The 22,048-nt window shown below is 41.3% G+C and overlaps 1 protein-coding gene across 1 annotated transcript; it reads right to left on the bottom strand.

The window, feature by feature from the left end:
• Positions 1-18,571: 18,571 nt before the first annotated feature.
• Positions 18,572-20,903, bottom strand: SNAI2 (snail family transcriptional repressor 2). The gene is made up of 3 exons (XM_054394750.1): positions 20,825-20,903; positions 19,724-20,269; positions 18,572-18,753 (listed from the first exon to the last, which is right to left on the bottom strand). Exons 1-3 carry the CDS (start codon positions 20,901-20,903, stop codon positions 18,572-18,574), a joined length of 807 nt encoding a protein of 268 aa, XP_054250725.1.
• Positions 20,904-22,048: the final 1,145 nt, after the last annotated feature.

The raw sequence follows: 22,048 nt of genomic DNA, 5'->3' as shown, positions 1-22,048 counted from the left end.
ATTCTCTCAGAATCTGGATTGGTTAAATAAGGCAGAATTAATGTATTTGTTATTACTACTGCTTTGGCTGTCTTACAAAAACATAACAAACATCACTGACCTTAAAAAAAAAAAAGCCAATAGGAGTCCAGTATGAGATACAGAAATTGAAGAGAACTGGAAATGTTCTGTTACAGTTTGCAGGGTAAAGTATTAGAAGCTTGTCCCTGATGTATGATATTGATCATTGCCTCCTGATATCCTCTACCTGGAACTTTCAATAAACTCTGCCTATCTTTGTGACTGGAGGCTGCCAGTTCCCCTTTAGAAAAGGTGGGGAAAGTCTAAATGCTGTCATCTCCTCAGAGAAAGGGATAGACAGGCTTAGGGAGTTTACATTTGTGTTTGCCAAGTTCACAAAGAACCCTGTAGCAAAGCCATGAAGTGATCCACAGAGCTTCCAGATGCCGTTTGACTGCTACAGACACAAAACTACACTTCCTACGACTTAAGCCAATAATTACATCAAGGATATGTTTATCAGCACGAGTTAGTCAAGGCTTTTGTGAGTTTATGTCTCTGTAGCTACTAACTAACATTTAGAAAACTTCTGTGGTCAGTCACCATTAGGGTTGCACTGAAAAACACAACAAAGGCTTTTAAAAACTTGCAAATAGGCACATGTATGCACATCGAAGTAAAACTAAAAGCCATGTGGCAAGAGAGAAGTGGGGAGTTTTAATTTATGATAACTGAAGGAATTTGGGATTACTACTGACAGGATTTCCTTCTTTAATAAGATCACAGTAGTATAAATAGAGGTGACATATTGCTTCACCGAGAACTATAAAGTCCAGGTCTGTCTTATGCAGTCATTTGCAGCGGTTGTTTGCAGATGGGGAAACGTAGGAGTAAAGCAAGGAGCTGCAGACAAATCTTAATGTCTGCACAAGGTTCCAGGCCTTAAGGTTGAGGAAGTCTATTTTTAAAGTCAGTTTCTTTGAAAAACTCAGACCTGCACCTAATGCTTGTCATTATGGTATAATGATCTATCTTCTTGCCAGACTATTTGGGGATTATGTTTCGCAGAGAAGCAGAGCTATCTGCCAGAGATTATTCTTCATGCTTGTGATCTGTTTTCTCTCTCTTCCTATTGAAGCCTACAGCTTTCCATACCTCCTAAGGCATTAAATCCAACTGTGCAAATGTCTTCTCTCCTGAATTTCAACAAACCCTCCTCTATCCAAGCTAACAGCTCCTAGCAGCCCGCTCAGGGACCTCAGCGTGACAGGAGCCAGTCTCATTCTGCTGCTGCTGCTTAAGCATCAACTTGCTGGGAAGCCTGCTTAAGCCTGGCCAAATGGTCTTGGGTTCAGTAATGCTCATTAAAAGACCGAGATAATCAAGTTGCAGAGAAAATGATAGGAAAAAAGGAAAAATGTCCCCTGCTCAAGGGTGCTTAACTAGGTACCACTCCCCAAACACCATTTTCCCCAAAGGACTCTGAGAAAAAGAAATGGGTCTTCTCTGCTCTGGTTTTATGATCAGCTTCCAGTTTCACCCAGGGCTGAGTCAGGAGGAGGTCTGAGTGAATTTATGTGCTTCATATTTGAATATGCAGTTGCAGGCTACACTGTCAGAAGGATGTGTGCCTTTTGGGCTAGGTGACAACCCTTCAAACCTGCTGGAGCAGAGAGCTGAAGGAGCTCTGTGGCTAACCAACAGCCTGTGTGTGCAGCACATGATCAGCACATTGGGGGTATGCAATGGCAAATGCATGATATGCCTTCTGGGTATGAAAATATTTCACATATGAAGGCTTGGGCTGATAGACCTCTCCATAATACGTTAGGTTACGGATGCCTGGGTACTGAACGACTTTGGTTGTGATACTCAAGTGGATACTAGCCCTGAGGTCTGAAATCCTTTCATGAGGCACTGTATCACTCAAACTCCAAAGAACCCTCCACTTTGAATCAAATGCCTCACAGCACTGATGACCAGTTTTCTAAGAAAAAGGAATTATTGTATCCAATGATTTAGCTATCTACCATAGAGGCTGACTAAGAGGGATACCTCGTGTGTAAGACAAGGAGATCCACCAGGCAGTGCTTGTGATTCCATTAGAGCAGAGATGGGGAGAAATGTGCTCTGTAGCTGTGACTATAAACCACTTGAGAGGGGGATCTGGAACAGCCAGGAGAAGTAATGTAACCAAATGTAAATGGGAGAAGCAGATTCTAAAAGCCACACAACTATTATGTCCTTCCCATCTTGACAGTGTTAGGGTCCCAAATTCAAGTTTCTCTGTTCTTCTTCTGTGCTTTGCCTGACATACAAAGGTTTGCAACAGCGAAAGGGGAGCTAGGGAGAAAGGACCTGCATGTAGATAAGAAGAGCTGTGTATGATAGAAGCATTGCATATTTAATCTATCCCTCCTTATCTGCTGGGAAATAAAATGAACTGAATGATGCATGCTAAATTTGAAACAGGGGTCAGACTCCTTCTAATTTACAAGAACTGTTCCAGATTAAATGATGTGTTCAGGCTGAGAGATTACTTTGGGTAGAAAGAACCAGATAAGCACTCTTGCTATTTTTTGAAATAGTTTTGCTGAACTGGTTTTAAAACCCAGAAAGAAAACTGAAAACGTGTATAAAACATCCCCCAAAATACCTTACCAAGCTACATGAAGCAGATCTAGCAGTGACATAAAGTAATCACACAAAACAAGTGAAAAAACTGCAGGAAAAAGAAGATATTCTTTTTCTTTACTTTTCAAGACCTTGTTTTAACAATATGCTTAATAGTTCTGCAAAACTCATTGGGCTCCTCTACCTGCTTTCCCAAAACCCAGTTCACATACATCTGCGCCCTCCAAGTTTTGCTCTTATTCGAGTGAAGGCGGAAAACTCAAACCAACTGCAGTTTCACACAGTGTTAGGACAAAACTTTATGGGTCTGGGACTAACTCTGCACTTCTGCACTCAATTGTGGCCACTTTAGGGCTATTATCAGCTCAGGCAGTTACTGAAAACACTAAAATGAAGTTTCACACTACTTGTCCTGTTGATGTGTTTACCAGGCCATGCTATCTCCTCTGCATGAATCCAGATATTGGGGGGGGCTGATATCTGGTCATAAAGAAGGAAAACCAAGGGAGTAAGAACTGCCTCCTTCTCTAGCCCACCATCCTTCCAGTTCTCCTGTTCTCATCTTTAGTGAGCTTTTCCCAGACAGGAGTGGAAAGCCAAATTCAGTTCTCAGTTACACTGGTGTGCATCTAAAGAAACCCACTGCAATCATGGGAGATATTTTGGTTTTATACTGTTACAGGAGGTAGTAAGCTTTGGCAGTGACCTTTATATAGCCACATCCCTTAGTACAAACAGCTTGCTTTTATGCAAACAAATTACAAAACTGTGTATAGAGTAAGAGAATCCCTGCTTTTAAGCTGTCTTGCTCAGGAAAAGGAATTAAGTCATCCAACTTAGATATGTGTAATCCTCTCGAATTCTTTAAATTTATAACTTTCTCATTGCTGTGTAAACTTGAGTTTCCCTTTAAAGATGTCTCTAATTGTTTGCTTCTCAAGGATATAATTTTAAAAGATCATACAGTATCTAGTCATCCCCACCATCTGATGCAATTTAAGAGGAGAGAAAAAAAAAAAAAAGACCACTAAATATAGTTAACACAGCTTGGTTCTGTCTTCTTGTAACTCCCCTACAGGCAATGGAAAAGGAGCCCAGAAAACAATTTGTTTATTATAAGCAGGTCAGTCCTCCAGGGGATTCGTGGAATCACGCAGTGGGAGAGGACAATCACGGCACTGAAATGGTGGGTAATTTTATTTGTTCCACTTGATGGTCACAGTGGCATCATGCTGGCCAATTACTCTTGAGTCAGCAGGTTTCAGAGGTTAAGACCCCCTTGTGGGTTGCAGCACTGCAGGCAAAGTATTCAGGCCAGATTGAAACCGTTTCAAGAGCAGAGACGCCAGCCGCCTTCTCCCTTGGAGATCTCCTTTTTCAACTGTGTACGAGACGTACATGTGATAAAATAGGCATGTCTCTAACATCGAGACAGCTTAATTATTGGGAGTGGAAAAAATGCCAGCTTCAGATAAAGAAAGGAAGAAAAGCAGCCAGAGAGGCTACACTGAGGAGGCATGAAGCGAACAAATATTGCAAACTTCGGCTGCAGGTTCCAAAGGAAAGATTGTGTCTGGGAATAATGCTCCTGCCAATAGCCTGCTAGTGTTTCAAGGCTGCTGAACCTTTAACAATTTCATCACATTTTTTTTTCTCCAGTGGAAATGTTTTAAGCTACTTCTTTGGTGATCTGTAATTCTAAGGGGAAAACCAGCAGCAAAGCATTTGCTTTACCACTAGAGCCTGCCACGAGCGGCTGGGCAGAGGTGGATACGAAACCCAAGCTAGCAGAAATAACCTGCATGAGCCTGTGTGAGGGAACTGGGCAGGAGGCTCGTCCAGGACAGGCTGAAATTGTTCCATTAGGCTTAGATGAAATTCACAAAGTGGCTCACGTTTCATTTGGAGGAGGGGTATGGGAAGCAAGGAAGTGGCATTTCAGCCTTTTTAATTATAATTCTAGTGTTATGATCTCAGAAACAGGGAAGGCTATTCTCAGGCTTAAGCTTCTTTCTGTATGTGACATTTCAGGCTTAAAACATCTCAAGTGTATATTTCCTGTCAGAAATATTGTGCTGTGAGAGCTATTCAGTTTCTGAAGGATTCACAGGAGAGTTAAGATCTATGCTTTAATGTTTTTTTGGCTAGTGTCATGCCAGTTTGCTGTTTCTGGAAAACATCTCAAGAATCTCAGAACCAAGACGCAGAAGTATTATGATGATTAATAGCTGTGTTAATTCATCCAGATCCTGTTCTTGAGAGACACAAATGATCAGTGGGACTCTAAACGCTGATATCTTGCTCTGCAAAACTGGATCTAGTGACCTCTTAAGTTTAATATAAATGTCAGGCTATCTGAATTTGAAAAACACATTGGGGTGAACTGGAATGAAAGAAAATGTGTGTATCAGGGGTTTATGTGTAATGATTTTATTATTAAGAGTCATTTTTCCTTCTTCAACAATAGAAGATTATAAGAAAACTTGGGAAATGACAAATCCTGCAACCAGCTTTTTCAGATCTGAAAAGTATTGGAGCACTGGCTTTTTTGGAAGTGGTGTCCCAGAGAAAGGAGTAATTCAAGGGTGAGAATTTTTTCTCATCCTCCTTATTCCTCTAGCACCACTGGAAAAGTCACACAATGGAAAATCCTCGCTATGGCCAGCATCAACTGTTGATATTATGGCTGCATCTAGCCCTGTATCTGGGCACCAAAAGTGGAGCAAAACCCAGCTCAGCTGATTGTAAATCAGGCACCTTTCACATCACAGTGCAATGATAGTGCAGAGCTTGCTGTGCTTTGTATGCCCTGGGAAAAATAAGGTATAATTAATTGGAAATACTCCAATACATTTTGATGGCAAATAATTTCCACTTTGGTTGATGAAACTCTCCTTGTGAGAGATTATGATGCAGCAAATGATACATGTGGCGAATTTGTAAATCAATAGGTGAAGGCACTAGGAATTCTTGCTGTTTGGAAACACACATACTGCTCCAGGGCAACAGGGTTAAAAAAGATTGTGTACCAAATTAAGAGAGAAAACTAACGGAGAATTTGTCTGATTTGTCCAAATCAGGATGAGAAGCTTTATTCGCCTCTTTTGGAGTTTTTTCCCCTAAAGAAATCATAATCTTAAATGAATAAGACATGGGAATGTATTTTTAATGATGGAAGCCTGTGTTTTAACATTCAGTCTGCTGTCTATTCCCAATTCTTGCTTAGTAATTTTACTGAATAATATGATGGGGTATTTTTTTCTAGGATCTGGAGGATCCTAAGAAATATGGCAAATATCAACAAAAAGAAGAAAATGCAACGGTTTGTGAGATTCCCAATCATCCCATAGGTACTTCTCATGAAAGATTCTTTAATATTTTAACGTTTGCTTCACCAAAATCAAATACTATCTGTTGTAATTAAACACACCAAGAATACTACAGGAAACCATGAAGGTGTGTTTCAGGAACGTCTGTCCAAAAGTCATTACCTCCTTTGAATGACATACTGTACAATTTATTAGGGCAAAATCTGTCAGGCAGAAAAGATATTTCAGCCCTTAGGTGTGCTCATGAATATGCAGAAACAACCTCAGATGTGGAGAGTCTCAGCAATTTGTTGTAAACATGTGTCCTTGCATATGGATCTTCATGTATGTACAGGCACAGATTGATAAGGATCTACTGAACTAAATGCTTCAAGGGAAAACAATTCAGGACTTTAAGAAACTTCAATAAATCTCAGCTGGTAGGTTTTTATTTCTGAGATATCTTGAAGCCAGATTGATAATGCATGGCATTAGCCCATCTCCTAAACAACTCAGCACCTAGTTCCCTCAGTAAATGTCAATTATTAGGGGCCTCACCATAATGGCAATAAAAATGAAAAAGAAATCATGCCTTGCAAATGGAAACCTCTATGAGTAGCTGCCAAAGGAGAAAACACACGATTAATCATTGCTGCAATGCCTCTTCATGTGAGGGGAAAGCACATGATTTCACATCCCAGTCACACTGGTGCCACACACATCCATCACTGCTGTTGTACCTCAACAGAGTGAAAACAAGGCCAGAATTTAAGAGAGTCCAGCAACTGGAATTAAGACCGTAACTAAATTTGCAGTTCCATGGCTAAAACAATAAATACATTTCATCAGTCTGATCCAATATAATTTCTTTTTTTTCTAGGGCTTTTTGCTCAACTGAAAATATGGAAAAAAACCAAACCAAAACAAAACAACTTTGCTTTCCTTCCCCCTCCTCCCATCTTTTTAGTATTTTTAAATTATTTTTTTTCTTTCCTCCTTTCCTCCTTTCCTCCTTTCCTCCTTTCCTCCTTTCCTCCTTTCCTCCTTTCCTCCTTTCCTCCTTTCCCCTTCCTCCTTTCCTCCTTTCCTCCTTCCTCCTTTCCTCCTTCCTCCTTTCCTCCTTTCCTCCTTTCCTCCTTTCTCCTTTCCTCCTTTCCTCCTTTCCTCCTTTCCTCCTTTCCTCCTTCTCCTTCCTCCTTTCCTCCTTTCCTCCTTTCTTCCTTTCCTCCTTCCTTTCCTCCTTTCCTCCTTTCCTCCTTTCCTCCTTTCCTCCTTTCCTCCTTTCCTCCTTTCCTCCTTTCCTCTTTCCTCCTTTCCTCCTTTCCTCCTTTCCTCCTTTCCTCCTTTCCTCCTTTCCTCCTTCCTCCTTCCTTCCTTCCTCCTTTCCTCCTTTCCTCCTTTCCTCCTTTCCTCCTTTCCTCCTTTCCTCCTTTCCTCCTTCCTCCTTTCCTCCTTTCCTCCTTTCTCCTTTCCTCCTTTCCTCCTTTCCTCCTTTCCTCCTTTCCTCCTTTCCTCCTTTCCTCCTTTCCTCCTTTCCTCCTTTCCTCCTTTCCTTTCATTTTATAACTTTACAATTGCAGAATGTTTGCGGTTGGAATGCATAACTCAAGCATTGTAAGCTTGAGCAGGTTGCCTGGGACTGTATCCAGCTGGGTTTTGGATATCTCCAAGGATGGAGATTTCACAGCCTCTCTGAGCAGCCTGCTCCAGTGCCAGTGTGCTTTTTTCCCTTGAAGCTTCTGAAGCCTTCTTCCTAAAATAGTTGTGCTGGGGTGGAAATCTTTTGCCATCAAGCCACCAGATGTGATTGTGATCAGCTCTGCTGTCCTGTGAGTTTTCCATGTAAGATTTGCAGCATGACTGCAATCTGTGAAATGGAGCAGCCTGAAGGACAGGCCACAAGGACAAGCACAGACCTCCTGAGGTCTTTTCCTTTCTCTGACACACATGCAAGGTGTTGCAAACAGCATCACTTCCACACTGCCTTAGGAAAGCACTCTCTTGACAGGAACAATTTTGGCCTTTGGCCTGTGGAAAGGATGTATAATATTAACAAAATATGGGAGATAATGGTTCCAGCTAGGCTCTGGAACAAATTCATGCTGCAGTGTTGGTTGTCCCCTACTTTAGGACACCTACTGGAATGCACCTTGCTTGTGAGCCCAAGTTTCCCTCCATCACACAGTGAAGCTTGCTCACCAATCTTTTTCCCTGACGTGCAGTGAGAACGTAACCAGATGTGCACCCACCCTATCCTGAGGATAGATCCAAGAGAACCAACTTTCCTGTTAACCATTGCTCTCTGACCTTCCCAGCATTTGTATGACACATTCTGCAGGCACTACTTAGTGGGGAGCCAAAAAGAGAAGACTGTGTCCATTCACTGGAACCAGGCACTTTGAAAAATCCAGCATAAAAGTAGCTCTGGCCTTGGGAGCTGAGCACTGTATGTGTGCAACACAAGGTGAAAGGTTATAATCCACAGCTCCTGGGCTGAGGCGTGGATGAAGGAGGATTGTGCTGTATATCCTTTGCATACGTAGGTAGACTCTTATCTCTCACCCTCATCTCTCTTAATAGGTGCAATTCTCTGCTCTGCTGCCTGGCACAGACAGATTCCCCTTTTCCAGAGCATCTGTGTAGGAGTAGGGTTATTATACTCTCCTTCACATTCCAGAAGGCTTCTGAGTGTGGAACCCTGGAGATGAATATGACTTCTCATTTGGGCGTAGATGATTTATGCAATGGGTCTGATGTGATGCTGTGAGTGCTCTGCACAACTGGATTGCTCACACCTGGTAAGACCAGTGTTTCCTGCATGCATCAGATTTCATACATAAGTGACAGGTTCCTGTGCACAGGAGGATACCTGGCTATTTTGCTGGGGTGAGATTGCTGAATGTACAGGAGAAATCCAAACCCTCATTTGTGTCCCAACTTAATTTCTGCTGGAGAAAAAAGGGATAACACAGGTGAATGGCAAACCTGCACAGGAACATTACATTCCAGTGTTGCCATTCAAGTCTCAGGGGAAAGTCTGAGTGAAGAACACAAGCTGCCTCTATTCCATAATCATAAAATAATATTTCATGACTAGAATGGAAGTCATGTGCTTGAGACTCCTTTACAGGTATTGAAAACTGCAGGAAGACCTGTTGTCTGAAATAATTAATACAGTGCCAGAGGGAATGCCCTTTGGTATGTTAGCTAGCCTGCAGCATATTGGCTGGTTAAATTTGAAGCCAGTCTGTGGACTGGTTCATTGTGCCATTTTATTTGTTTCAAAAGCAGTAACTGCATGGAAAGGAAAGGTGGAAACAGTATTTTTTTTTCCCAGTATTGCGAATCTTAGAAACCTTCTCAGGAGGTGTCACTCTCAGTGGGATTTTCCTGTAGTTTAAAAAATTCAATCCAGTAGTCTCCATATATTCTAGGTTCTCAGGTGTACCTGTTAGCTTTGAAAGGTCCCTGGGAGGCAGTGGAACTCCTGCACTGTATTTTTGTCTGCTAAGCAGATTCTTTTGTCTTTTGTTTTGCTTTGACTCCTGCTGCTGCAACACCAAAGTGAAATTCCACTCAATAAAGAGTGAAGATCTTCACCATGATGTTCTCTCAAACTTTCTTTTCATGCTTTGGACAGCCAGAGAACTGGTTCCTCTTCTAACATTTATCATCTCCTTGAGGCCTGTCCTCACTGAAACCTTGCTGAGTGAAGCAGTGCCAATATGCTGCCTTGAGCTGCATATCTCTGAGACTTGTTTGCCTTTGCTGTGTATTGTTTGGGTGCTTGAAGGTGACTGCAAGTGTATTGGTCACACTTATTACTGTCAAGGCTCTGGGGTTTTTTTCTGGATAACTATAGGAATAAGAGACTCACTGCAGCTGTTTGAAGGAAAATTGAGATTTTTAGAATAAAGAGGAGGGTTAATCATACTGCTCAAAAAAAAAAAACAAAAACATTATTTAAAGTGTCATTTCACTCTTATTCTTTCTCTACCCGAGTGCAGAAAATACTTCTCTGCACGTTTGTATATACATACCCACATTTGGATGTTTACATGCTTATATATGTTTAGAAGGGCTTGTTGTAATGAAGAAAATAGCAAATGTAATAACATAGCTGGAACAGATTAAAACAGAAGAGTTTTAGTGGACCAGAAAACGTGTTGCACTGATAAGGATTTTTTTTCCCTTTAAATTCAACCCTACCATAAAGTCATATATTACCCATTGTTTGTTTTTCTAGAAGGGCCAGTGCAGCACCATTTGCTGGCTGATTGACAATGCAACTCTCCTTTAACAGCTTGGAATTTAAAACAGGAAGGCTGCCATTCACATCAGTTAGGGAGTCTACATTTTAGATCACCTGGAAAGGTTCATCTTTGGCATAAGCAGATGAGAAGTTCAAATGGTTAAACCCCAAATGCAACACTTCCAGCTCAGCATAGCTCATGCACGTGTAGCTATTTGCAAAAGCTAAGGCAGAAGTAATTAAAGAAATACTTTTTTCGGTTCAATTCTCCATTTCCACCAACTTATTAGTTTCCTCTTCAAAGAGCAACAGAAATGATCATTTTACATTCCTCCACAGAAATTACAGCAGTACAGCCTCTGCAAGCCTGGCTTGTCAGCTGAGTTTCATACATGGAAATCTGCAGCTAATCAGCCCTGGTCCAAGCAGGAAGGGTCACAGCAATCCTGCTAAACTATTACCGAGGTGTTACAAGACATGGACATTCTTCATCCTCACTGAAAACCGGCAAGGAGAAAATAAATGAAAACAAATGGATTAACTCCAGCATATTTGCTCTAGTCCCACTGTGAGAAAGACTGTTTCCAGCTCTTCTTCTGCCACCAAGCATAGATTTTCCCACCCCTAACTCCCATCACAAGTTGCCTCGAAATCCTGTCCTTTAAGCATTAATGGCTGGGCTATATTTCAGACACAATCCTGGGAGCAAAAGGGTGTGTAAGCTGTCCTGAGACTCAGATCAGGATTGTGTCAGGAGCTTTTGCCAAGAGTGTAGCACTGTTTTGGGGTTGTTTGTTTTTGTTTTGTTTTTTTTTTTAATTTCCTTTCCCTTTTTTCCCCCATTGCAACACTTCTGTACTGGCAAAAGTTAAAGTCTAGCTGTAGTAAAGCCTAGCTGGCTTGCATGTTACTCTTGTGCTTGGGCAACCAGAAGAAGCACAGCAGGCAAAGCACATTTTGTCAATATGAATTGCATATGTAATAGGAAAGCTTGCTGCACAGTTCCATCAGCAAAATCTCCTGGAGGGAGACATACCTGATTTATCAGCTGCAGTCTTAGCTGGAGTCAAAATTTCTTCTCAAAAACTAAGCAGCGCTGAACTTCCGAGTTTCTCCTGTTACAGAGGCCTGACCTGGAAGGTAATTTGTAATTGATATTTATTGCTTGTAAATATCTATTAACTGTCATGTCTTCCTAAGAAGGATGAAGGTCTTTAGGACCTCTTTTTATCTTCTCTTTGCTCCCAGAACCCTCAACGTGCTGTGAGTGTGACATACTGACATTCTCTGTGGACAGACAGAGCATTTGGATTCAAACAGTTGGAAGCAGCCCTCAGTCATGGCTCTCTGCTGTGACCCCCAAACCAGAGCCTACAGCAGTGGTTTTCTAACCTGTGAGGAGAGGGAAAGAAAAAAAATATCAGCAAGAGCAACAGTTTTTTGTGTGTGTGCCAGTAGTGGGAAAAGTGGGAACAGAGAGAAGGAATGGAGCAGTTTCTTCAAACTCCCTAGAAGCTGAAAGCCATCTTTAAAATAAATAAATAAGTAAAAGAATTGATTTTCTGTCAGGAATTCAGGGCTGTCAAAAAAGCTTGACTGTTTCTGAGCATGGGCCTTGCCCAGTCAGAACTAGTTAGGCTTAGGACTGAGATGCCAAGCTGTTTCACAAACACCACCAAGATGTCCATCACGAGTCGCAAGATCCTTTTTTTTAATTTCCCCAGGACATAGCAACCTGGCCCTGTTTCATGTGTTACAGTTGAATAATGAATGCTTTGCTATAAATCTTGGAGAACTGCCTTCCAAAATATCCTTTTAATAACATGAAAAGAGATAAAAATAATAATGATTTGATGATGCTTCTTTTATGGGGGTGGGGATTCGCAGTAGTCTTTTTTGCATTATGTTATTACTTTACGTTGCTGATTGTTATTCATTCAATTTTTTTGCTGGAGTTACTTAATAACTGTCACTTTTTATTCTTCTAACTCTTTATTCATTGTCAGCTGTGGATGATCTGCCAACCCACATGAGAGGGACAGGTTACATTCAAAGGAATTTACTTTGGTTCAGGGACATGTGCAAAGTCTGAACTAATTGCAGTGCAACTTTATACTTTAACTGCTTCTTATTAGTGACTTAGCAGATGCCTGTGACTTTGTACTCTCATGCCCAGTGCTTGTAGCTGGAACACACAGGACTCAGTGAGATGTAGGCACTTCTCTGTGAGGGATTTGTAAGACCAGGCTCCCATGTTCCCATGTCATGTCTTTGAAGATAATAGGAAAAGATGGTGGTTTGGAGCTGCTGCCGTTTGATGGCCCAGAAGGTAACATGTCTGATTTGTACAGACCCAGGTCTAGAGCTTAGAGGATGTGGCACTGCCCACATTGATCAAGTATTGAAAGACCTGTGATCCCCTGACTCTGAACCCCTGATTCCCAGCCACAACTGGGAAGGAGATGTTTCCTATGTAAGGCATAGAAAGCAGTAACAGAAGGGGCTGAAATATGTGAAATAAGGAGAATGTAGAGGCTTAGCAAGGTGAGGAATGGTTTTCTGTAATCTTCTTGCTAGGCAAAAAGCTCTGGTTTATAATACAGGGAACATAAAGTTAAACTTCTAGGAAAGACTGTGTAATGTCCTCAGTCCTTCCTATGCTAAGTGGATGGGCAAACAACTTGAAAACACCTTCCTTTGCCTCTGGCCTAGACAGCACCCTTGTGCTTGCATTTATTATAAACTGAGGGATGGTGTCACGGTTTAAACTCAGCCAACAACTAAGCACCATGCAGCCACTCTCTCACTCCTCCCAGATGCAGGTGGGATGAGGTGGAGAATCAGGGGAGATAAAAAAGAAAGTAAAACTGACTTGAGATAAGAACAGTTTCATGACTAAAATAAAATACACAACAATAATTATATTATGAAATATTATTAATAATATTTGTAATGAAAAGGAATATAACAAAAAAGAAAAAGAAATGCAACTGAGGAAAAGGCAAGTGATGCACAATGCAATTGCTCACTGATGGCTGAGCAGTGATCTGCCCTTCCCAGCCAAATCCCCCAGAGCATGATGTTCTATGGTATGGAATATCCCCTTGGCTAGTGTGGATCAGCTGCCCTGGCTCTGCTCCCTCCCAGCTTCTTGTGCACCTGCTTGCTGGCAGAGCATAGGAGACTGAAAAATCCTTAGCTTAGGAGAAGCACTACTTAGCAACATCAGTGTGTTAGCAACATTATTCTCACACTCCATCCAAAACACAGCATGCTACCAGCTACTAGGAAGAAAATTAACTCTCTCCCAGTCAAACCCAGGAAAGATGATTCTAGCAGCAAAATGAGGGACCTCTCTGTGGGTTTTTCTGAAGCAGATGCCCCAAATTAGTGTTGCAGTGAAAGGACTTGCGTGTTTGGAAGTGCAGGTTGGTCAGCTGCATGTCTGTCTGTATGAAGAGACCCTGTGAACATTTGCAGGTACCACTGGTGCTCTACTGAGCTTACAGGATGTAGGCTACTAAATACAGAATCACAGAACCATTAAGGTTGGAAGAGACCTTTGACATCATCAAGTCCAATCACTCTCTCTGTGATGGAGACCATGTAAATTTGAGCAGATAGTCATGGGATTGCTGGCTTTTGTGTGGAGCATTGCAGCAAGCTGCAAAGTCTCCATTCTTGGACATATTCAAAACTTCATATGGTACAGTCTTGGGCAAACTGTTCCACTGGCTCCTCTTTCAGCAGAGGGATTGGACTACACAATCTCCAGAGCTGCCTTCCCACTTCAGTCATTCTGTGACTCCTGGGTTTCACTTGCACAGTTCTTGTTTCTTGCAGCCTTCATTTGGTATTGCAACACATGCACGTGCTTCTCCCACCCCACTCTTTATGTTTCTGGAAATCAGAACTATAATTTATGCATTCTAACTCTTAAAACACCTACTTCAAAGAGACAAAACTAAATGCCTGGGACAGCTAGTGTACACCAGTACTTGTAAAGAAGTAATTTTCAGGATCAAAAAAGATATATTCAAATATAAAAAAATAATATTAATTTGTTAGGATGAAATATTGATTTGTTTTTGTGGCAGGAGAAATTATCTGTAGCACAAGACATCAGAATTAAATTATCAGGTTTCCCATTGTCCTTTTTTAAATTGAAATTACGGGATCTTTAGGGTGCTTCTTTTTTTATATGATTTTATGGAGCTTAGAGTAATAGGCCCTGAGCTTGCTTAATGATAACAGGAACTATAATGATCCAAATAATAGAGTAAAATACAGAAGACAGATTTCATGATGCCTTAATCTGAGAGGCACTGATTTTAACCCTTTAGTGAGAGCATAAGATGCACTCCACGTTATGTTGGAAGGATAATTGCAGTGGTTAGGCATAAATGTGTATTTTGTTCTGTCTTCATTTCATTCTGAAGCCTCTGAGGTGAAAAGTATGCCCAGGTGGAAGCAAAGGGAGAGAAAAGTAGAAATAAACGTTTGAATCAATTTTTACCTTCAGCTTTGAGGAACTCATATGTGAGACTTGTAACTGCACTTGTGCTGTGGTGGTGCAGCTCTTCTCCCCACACTGCAGTGCACTCAGGATGTGAAAGTAAATTGCCAGAACATACTAAAGGAAGGACCTAGCCCTCATGGGCATGTCAATAATGGGTAATCACATAATCCAAAAGGTCAATATTTAGAGCATTTGGAGTAACCTCTCTGAAGTTTACTTAATTTTCCTAAATCCTTTCCCTTCGGTCTATTTCTTAGTAGATCTTAGAAGTAGAACCTCTTCCCTCCCCAAAGTCTCTTCCTTAGATCTACTGATTTAAGCAACTCATTAGTGAAGAATTAAAGAAAAAAAAGGCTTTGAATCATGTTATATATAGGTTTCTACCATGCAGATGCCTTCAGAGGAGGGGCTGGCCTTTTGGTAGCTTAACCTTTCACTTGAAAGAATTACATTTAGCACTGGAGGGAAAAATAAGAAGTAAAAAGGCCCTTGATTTCAGAAAGGAGCAATGAAGATATTCAGAGTGTAAGGAGCATGTTTTCCTAAGAAAGATTTTAGAAGTTGACTATTTGGGTGTAGAATGAGAGATGCCTTGTCAGGAATGCAGCAGTGGTCAAGGAGATTTGAAGGGTAGATTCACCATGGAGGGAAGATTTTCCCTCATGTTTCAAGAAAATCATAGGGGTCACCCACCAATAGCTCAGAACAAGATGTAATTCACATTGATGAGGAGCTTGTGTAGGTAGAGAAGGGCATTTCTAGAGTAGTGAGGTAAAACTATTAAGGGAAAAAGTTTTGGGAAAATGTTCTGACAGCAAACAGAAAGCAGTCTCACAGGAAAAGCAGAGAATTTCAGCTACCTGGGAAGTTTATGCTGCAGCTGGACAGAGGGCTAGGGATCTGTGATGGAGCACTCTGCTTCAGGTAAAGTGATGAGCCAGAAGAGCTTCTAGCCTTTCCCATCTTTGTGTTTTATGAGTACAGGTGTTACAGGCATGCAAAGTAGCATATCTTAATTGTCATCTCCAGATCAGACCAGTTCCGCTTGTGTTGGGTTTAGCATACTGTATTTTGATGAAGTTTTCATCTGATTTCCCTTCAGGACAACAGCAGCATTTCCACTCACTCAAGAAGTCAACCTCTTATGCTATTTCATTTACTATGGGCGTAGAGAATTTAAGGTGTGAATTAAAACAATGGAAAAGCTTTTGTGACATGCCACAGGAGAGCAAACCTAGAACTTTGACAGTACAAGTAGCTATTGACTGCCAGAGCTTTATTCATACTCCAGCAAACTTTGCTCTGGGAAGGGAAAGCTGCACAAAGAGCTGCTGGAGCCTAAGAACTTCAAAGCAAATGCCATGGAAGTGCGAATCAATACGGTAACCACACGAAATTTTTCAAGGGTATTTGATGCCTTCATGTAATCATTTTGAAATGTTGCCTCACAAATTCCCACTAATCCTATCCTTCTTGAACTCTCTGGCTACCTCCTGGAAAAAAAAAAAAGAATTAAAAATAAATCTAACAGGTCCTAAGGAATCAGTTATAACCTTGATATTTTGTCAGAAGATGTTTGGAGAATAGATAAAAAATAATTTGAGTTGATTTTTTTCAATATACTGCTTCCTGTGGAGAAAAAGTACAAAATTTCTGTCATGTTCCTATTGCCTATGTTCCTCCAGTGCAGCCCTGCTGAAGCACTCCTCTGCAGGTCTCAGCTGGAGGATGCACAAGGCAGGAGTGGACTGTTCATTCCTCTTGGAGAAATTCACCTCTTGTGTTTATCCATCAGTACCATTCCTGTTGAACTGCTGGAATTTTTGTTTTGCTACTATGTGCTCCTGCTGGTACCCTCATGTAGACATAGCAGCCTTTGGACTGGGTGCCAGCTAGTGCTTATCTGTTTGGTAGCATTGCACTTTGTTAGCAGTTGAAACCAGTGTTGTTTTGCACCAGTCAGTGCTGATGAGACATGCTCTGCTGGTGGTGTAATGCTTTGCTCTAGCTCACATCTTGGAGTCCTTAGTCCAATCATCTGAAGTAAAATATTTCTACCTTTTACTACTGAGTAATTCTTTCCTGAAGAATATATTATCTGATATATAGGCATAACACATTCACTTGACAGCTCTGATATGGAAGATAATTTAATGAAAATATCTTTAATCTCTCTGAGATGGCCATATAAAATATATCACACTGCAACTTGGCTACTGCTTTAAAAGAGCATCATGCAAATGTTACTGAGCTCCTGTAAGGCTACACTGACTTTAATGAACTTTGGATCAGTCCCAGACTTCCTCATGTCAGTTTCAGGAAAAGTATTATAATGAGGTTGCTCTAATAGCATCCTTTTCAACTGTTGAAATGCAAGAAAAGAAAGTTTATTTTAAATGTTTTTTTTATCAAACCTATTTCACAATGCTCTCATACTCCTGTCAGCAGCAAAAAAGCAACAGTGTGTTAGAGCAGTGACTCTGGAAGAATGTCCTGTATGGTTTTAAATGTTTTTAAATGTAATGAATATATTTATTTCTAATGCCCAATACTTGTGAACTAAGGATATGAGTCTGAAATTCACTTTTCTCTTCATCTGGCCATGTAGGGACACATGCATTTTCCTATGTTCCAAAGCTTGATAAACCAGACATGGATGTTTTCTTTAATTAGAAGAAACAACAGAAACCTTACTTAAAAATGTTTATTGTAAAAAAAAAAAAAAAAAAAAGTGGCTAGAAAATGACATAAATTTCACTTCACACCTTCTTCAAGTTATCTATAGATGCTGCTATATGCAACAATTCACTTTCATTCAGAACACATTCAGTCATATAAAAATAAAAATATTTACATTATGTCCACATACTTTACAAAACCATCAATAAAAAAAAAAAAGAAAAGAAGGCACTTGGAGGGGTAATGCTGAAAATATTGCATTTCCTTTGTGCATTTAAAAAAAATATTAATTGTCAAACTCCCATGAACCCCTCTCTTGCACTTATTCCCGTGTTTGTTTATTTTTCTTTAAAAAAAAAAATATTAAAGTTTAGAGGAACTATTCCATATCAAAACGTGGTCAAGCATGCACCAGGAATGTTTGAAGCTACAGTCTTTTTTTTTCTTTTTTTTTTTTTCCTCTTGTAAAAAGGCACATGCGGTTCATTTGTGGCTTTCAACTTTTCATACATTCTCTTACATTTGGTTTTGGTTTTTTTTTTATCTCTCTTAATTATGCAGATTTAAAGCATTTCAGATCATTAATGAAGGCCTTGGCTTCTTATAAAATAAAATAAAAACACAGCAATGAATAATATTAAACATTTACTAAGGTAAACTCGGAATACTTTTTAAGGCACCTGAGATAAATGGTGTCTAGCAAAATTCACTTGGGTAGTATTTTCATTAAGAGTCCCACTTAAAATACTGTTTCTTTGGTTGAAATGGCTTGGCAGGAATGTATTAGTAATTTGCAGCCTTTTCTAAGCAAGAAAAGACGACCTACATTTTGGTTTCTTCTATAAAGAAAGCTGATAATGCTTCTTCCTTTAGAGCTACTTGAAATGTCATGCATGGTGTCTTTCCCCATACTTCAGAACTCACACTTGAGAATGCAGGTGTGTGGCTGAACAGAAACTACTTAAAGCTCATTTCTACTGACATCCTAAGTTCTTCCACTATCATGTTTGTCTGCTTGTTTGGTGGTGTTTTGGAATGGGTTGGGGGTTTTCTGGTTTTTGTTGTCTGTCTTTTTTTTGGGTTTTTTTTTGGCTGAAAAGTAGATGAGAAAACGCCTTTGGATTTCGACTTATTTGGAACTAGAGTGGAGAAATGCATCGAGTCCAGGTAAACATTGACTCAGTGCGCTACACAGCAGCCAGATTCCTCATGTTTGTGCAGAAGAGACATTCTGGAGAAAGTTTTGGAGCAATTTTTGCACTGGTATTTCTTCACATCTGAGTGGGTCTGCAGATGAGCCCTCAGATTGGATCTGTCTGCAAAAGCCCTGTTGCAGTGAGGACAGGAAAACGGCTTCTCCCCTGTAAAGGAAACATCAAGAGAAAATAGGATAAAGTGTTAAAATAGGAGGACATGTTTAGTTCAGGTAAAACCAGCTTTTGTCCTAAGAAACAAACAGAAAGGATTTGTTACAACAAAGAACGTGCAATAAAAGGTTAATCAGGGCACAGACACAGCAGCTTTCAGCACTGCTGACTGTACGTGAAGAATTCAGAGTACACTGCTAAGTGCAGCCTCCAGAGACAAGCTGCTGACACCTTGTGCATCTGCAGGTGCAGGCAGTGCACTTCACTCAGGCTCCTCCCAGCATTTTCAAATGTTTTCATAGAACTTTTTCTGCATAATGCTGTGTGAATTACTGGGGGTGAGAGCTTTGACTGAAAAGCAGCAAACAACTGTTCAGACACTACATTGCATTTACTGTTACATTCAATGTACAGACGTTACATTGCATTTACTGTCACATTCAAAATTAAGGTTTTGCCTCAACAGAAAATATCTCCCTGATTTGGTGATGTGTTTCTAAGTTGTATGGACTTGAGATAGCACATGCCAGCTGCTTAAAGAGTCAAAAAGGAGCCCCTCCTGCACTGCCTTCCTGGTTTTGCTGCTTGCTTTCAGAGTCATTTGGAGCATTCTCAAAGTTAGCAATATCCCAAAGGCTGGAAGTTAACAAAAAAATCCTTAAAGCAAAACCTTCAGCTAGTAGAAACGGGCTGAACTGTCCTATAATTGGCAAGGGAGCATTTCTGATTTATACCAGTATCTGGCCTAAAGCTGTGAGACCATGCTACAATTGCCCCCCACCCCTCCACCCCCCACAAGGGGGGAATATATCCTTTTTAGTAAAACATCTGAAATTCTGCAGATGCATTTCAAGGTTAGCAAAGAAACACTGCTGGATTTTCCACCTGTGGAGAAAAAAAAATAGCAAAAAGGCATCCTGGTGTTACAGCCACAAGAAAATGCATTTGTAAAGGTTGCTCTTACCAGTGTGAGTTCTAATGTGTCCTTGAAGTAGCCAGGGTCTGGAGAAAGCCTTGCCGCAGATCTTGCAGACACAAGGTAGTGTGTGGGTCCTGATGTGCATCTTAAGTGCTCCCAGACTGACATACTCCTTGTCACAGTACTTGCAGCTGAATGATTTCCTAGACTGGGCATCACAGTGCAGCTGCTTGTGTTTGGCCAACCCAGAGAAAGTTGAATAGGTCTTGTTGCATAAACTGCACTGAAACTTTTCAGCTTCGATTGCATGGGGGTCTGAAAGCTTGGACTGGATTCTCTCTTCTTCATCACTAATGGGACTTTCTGAACCACTGTGATCTTTGGAGGAGGTGTCAGAAGGCGGAGGTGGGCTGACTCTTCCCAAAGACGAGGGGTATCCAGAAAGCGGAGAGAGGTCGCTGGGTAATGGAGATGGTAGCAGCCCGGTTGTAGTCCACACGGTAATGGGATTGTAAGCTACTGAGCTCAGGATCTCTGGTTGTGGTATGATAGGGACTGGATAGCTTTCATACAGGTATGGGGATATAATCACTGGAGAAAGAAGAAAGTTTTAAGGTAAGAGAACTAAAAAGTATTTCAAAAGGCAGAAAAATTTACATTTTGGGGATTAAAAGGTGCATAAATTAAAGTGTGTTCATCTGAATAGAAGGAGGATTAAGGAAATATTATTTCATACATATATTCTGATGAGGAGAGAGAGAGAGTGCCCTGCAACAGGCAAATTGCAGCTGGAGAGTCTCTTCAAAGCAGCATGCTACTTCTAAATCTGTGCAGTCTGATACAATGAAGCACTGAAACTTCCTGAGGGATTTGTACAAAAGTTTCAATTCTACCAGCAGCAGATACAGAACAGGAAAACTCAGAATCCTCTCTAAGCAACTTAAGTGGATAAGCAAACTTTTATGATTCATTCTGGGCAGCATTGACATATTTCTCAGATAACTCCTTCCTTGCAAGCAAAAGAAAAAAAATATTAAAGAATAATAAAAAAAAGAAGAGCTAGCAATGAACGAAGCTTACAAAGCAATTCTCCCCTCCTCATTGCTGCCACACACGGACCGCAGCCACTGCGTTTCGGTTTGTTACCTGTATGAGTGTCCAGCTCGCTGTAGTTCGGCTTTTTGGATGAATTGAAATGTTTCTTGACCAGGAAGGAGCGTGGCATTTTGGAGGCAGGGTTTGTCCTTCGCCCAGGCGCTGTCACGGGTGGGTGTAGCGGAGCTGGCCGGTGCGCAGCTCACACGCCGTGCGATCAGGGCGAGCGCATCGGTCCCTATCGCAGCGGTCCCTATCGCGTGGGTCCCTATCGCATCGCCAGCCCCACTCGGTCCGCCCGCCGCGGCTGGGCAGTGGCAGTGCAGAGGCGCCTTGAAAGGAGCCGTAAATACCCACAGGTCAGGTGCAAGGGGGAAGGGTTTTCCGCTCCTCCAATCGCTTCGGGATGTTCTCAAGCACTTTCCCAAACAGGCTGTTTTTCTGGGAGGGCTCTCCGGCTGCTGGCGGGAGGGATCCAATCCCTGCTCGGAGGGTTTGGTTCAGATTTCAGCTCCTCCCGCTGGAGACAGCTGTGAGCGAGGAGCAGGAGGTGGGCAGAGCAGTTCTCCTGCTGCAGAGCGGGTGTAGGTGGCTCTGGGGCACTTCGGTCTAGAGAAATGGGTTGCTCAAAGTGCTCTAAAATAAAGGTCAGTCTGCTGATTCAGCTGAATTCGTTTGTTCTTTCTGATAGAGACCTGGGTACGTCTTAGGCACCAAAACTTTTTTCTTCGTCCTTCTCCCCCCCCCTTCCTTTTTCTATCTCTCTTTTTCCCTTCCTTCCCCCCCCCCCCCCCCTTTTTTTTTTTTCTTCCCCTTTTTCTCAGTCCTTTTTTTTTTTTCTTCTTCTTCTTTTTCTTTTAAAATGAGTCTGGTTTCCAGATGTTTGATATGAGAATTACAATGGAACAAACTGTTCATTAAGGGCAGAAGGAGAGGGGGAGACATTGCAAGATAACAAGCTAGCCAGCAGAGCTAATGGGAGCCTTTGAAGTGCCTGTGTGCCTGCTCCGTTTGGGAACTGTCCTTGAATGGCTGTGTTTAGGAAAGGCTGGAGACAAGCAGCCTGCCTCCCTAACCTGCACCCTTCCAGGCAGAGGGGCAGAGAGATACTGCAAGTGAGGTCAAGGAGAAGGAGAAGCACTGGAAAAGATGACATTTCAGAGCAGGGCAATAGTTTTTTACTATATCATGCTGCTGCAGATTTTTAATGTGAAGAGTGCTTTCTTCACTACTCTGAAAATCTGCAGAATGCAAAACCTCGACCTTTCCTTCCTT

This window comes from Indicator indicator, chromosome 31 (assembly GCF_027791375.1).
Source record: "Indicator indicator isolate 239-I01 chromosome 31, UM_Iind_1.1, whole genome shotgun sequence".
NCBI classification, from domain to species: domain Eukaryota; kingdom Metazoa; phylum Chordata; class Aves; order Piciformes; family Indicatoridae; genus Indicator; species Indicator indicator.
This window is presented reverse-complemented; position numbering and strand designations above follow the sequence as displayed.

Excerpts from the sequence above, each read along its gene's own strand:
- SNAI2 (XM_054394750.1), bottom strand. The coding sequence starts at position 20,903 with ATGCCACGCTCCTTCCTGGTCAAGAAACATTTCAATTCATCCAAAAAG. Across the intron at positions 20,270-20,824 it reads CGAGCTGGACACTCATACAG|TGATTATATCCCCATACCTG; the intron begins GTAACAAACCGA and ends TTCTTTCTCCAG. Across the intron at positions 18,754-19,723 it reads ACACATTAGAACTCACACTG|GGGAGAAGCCGTTTTCCTGT; the intron begins GTAAGAGCAACC and ends TTTCCTTTACAG.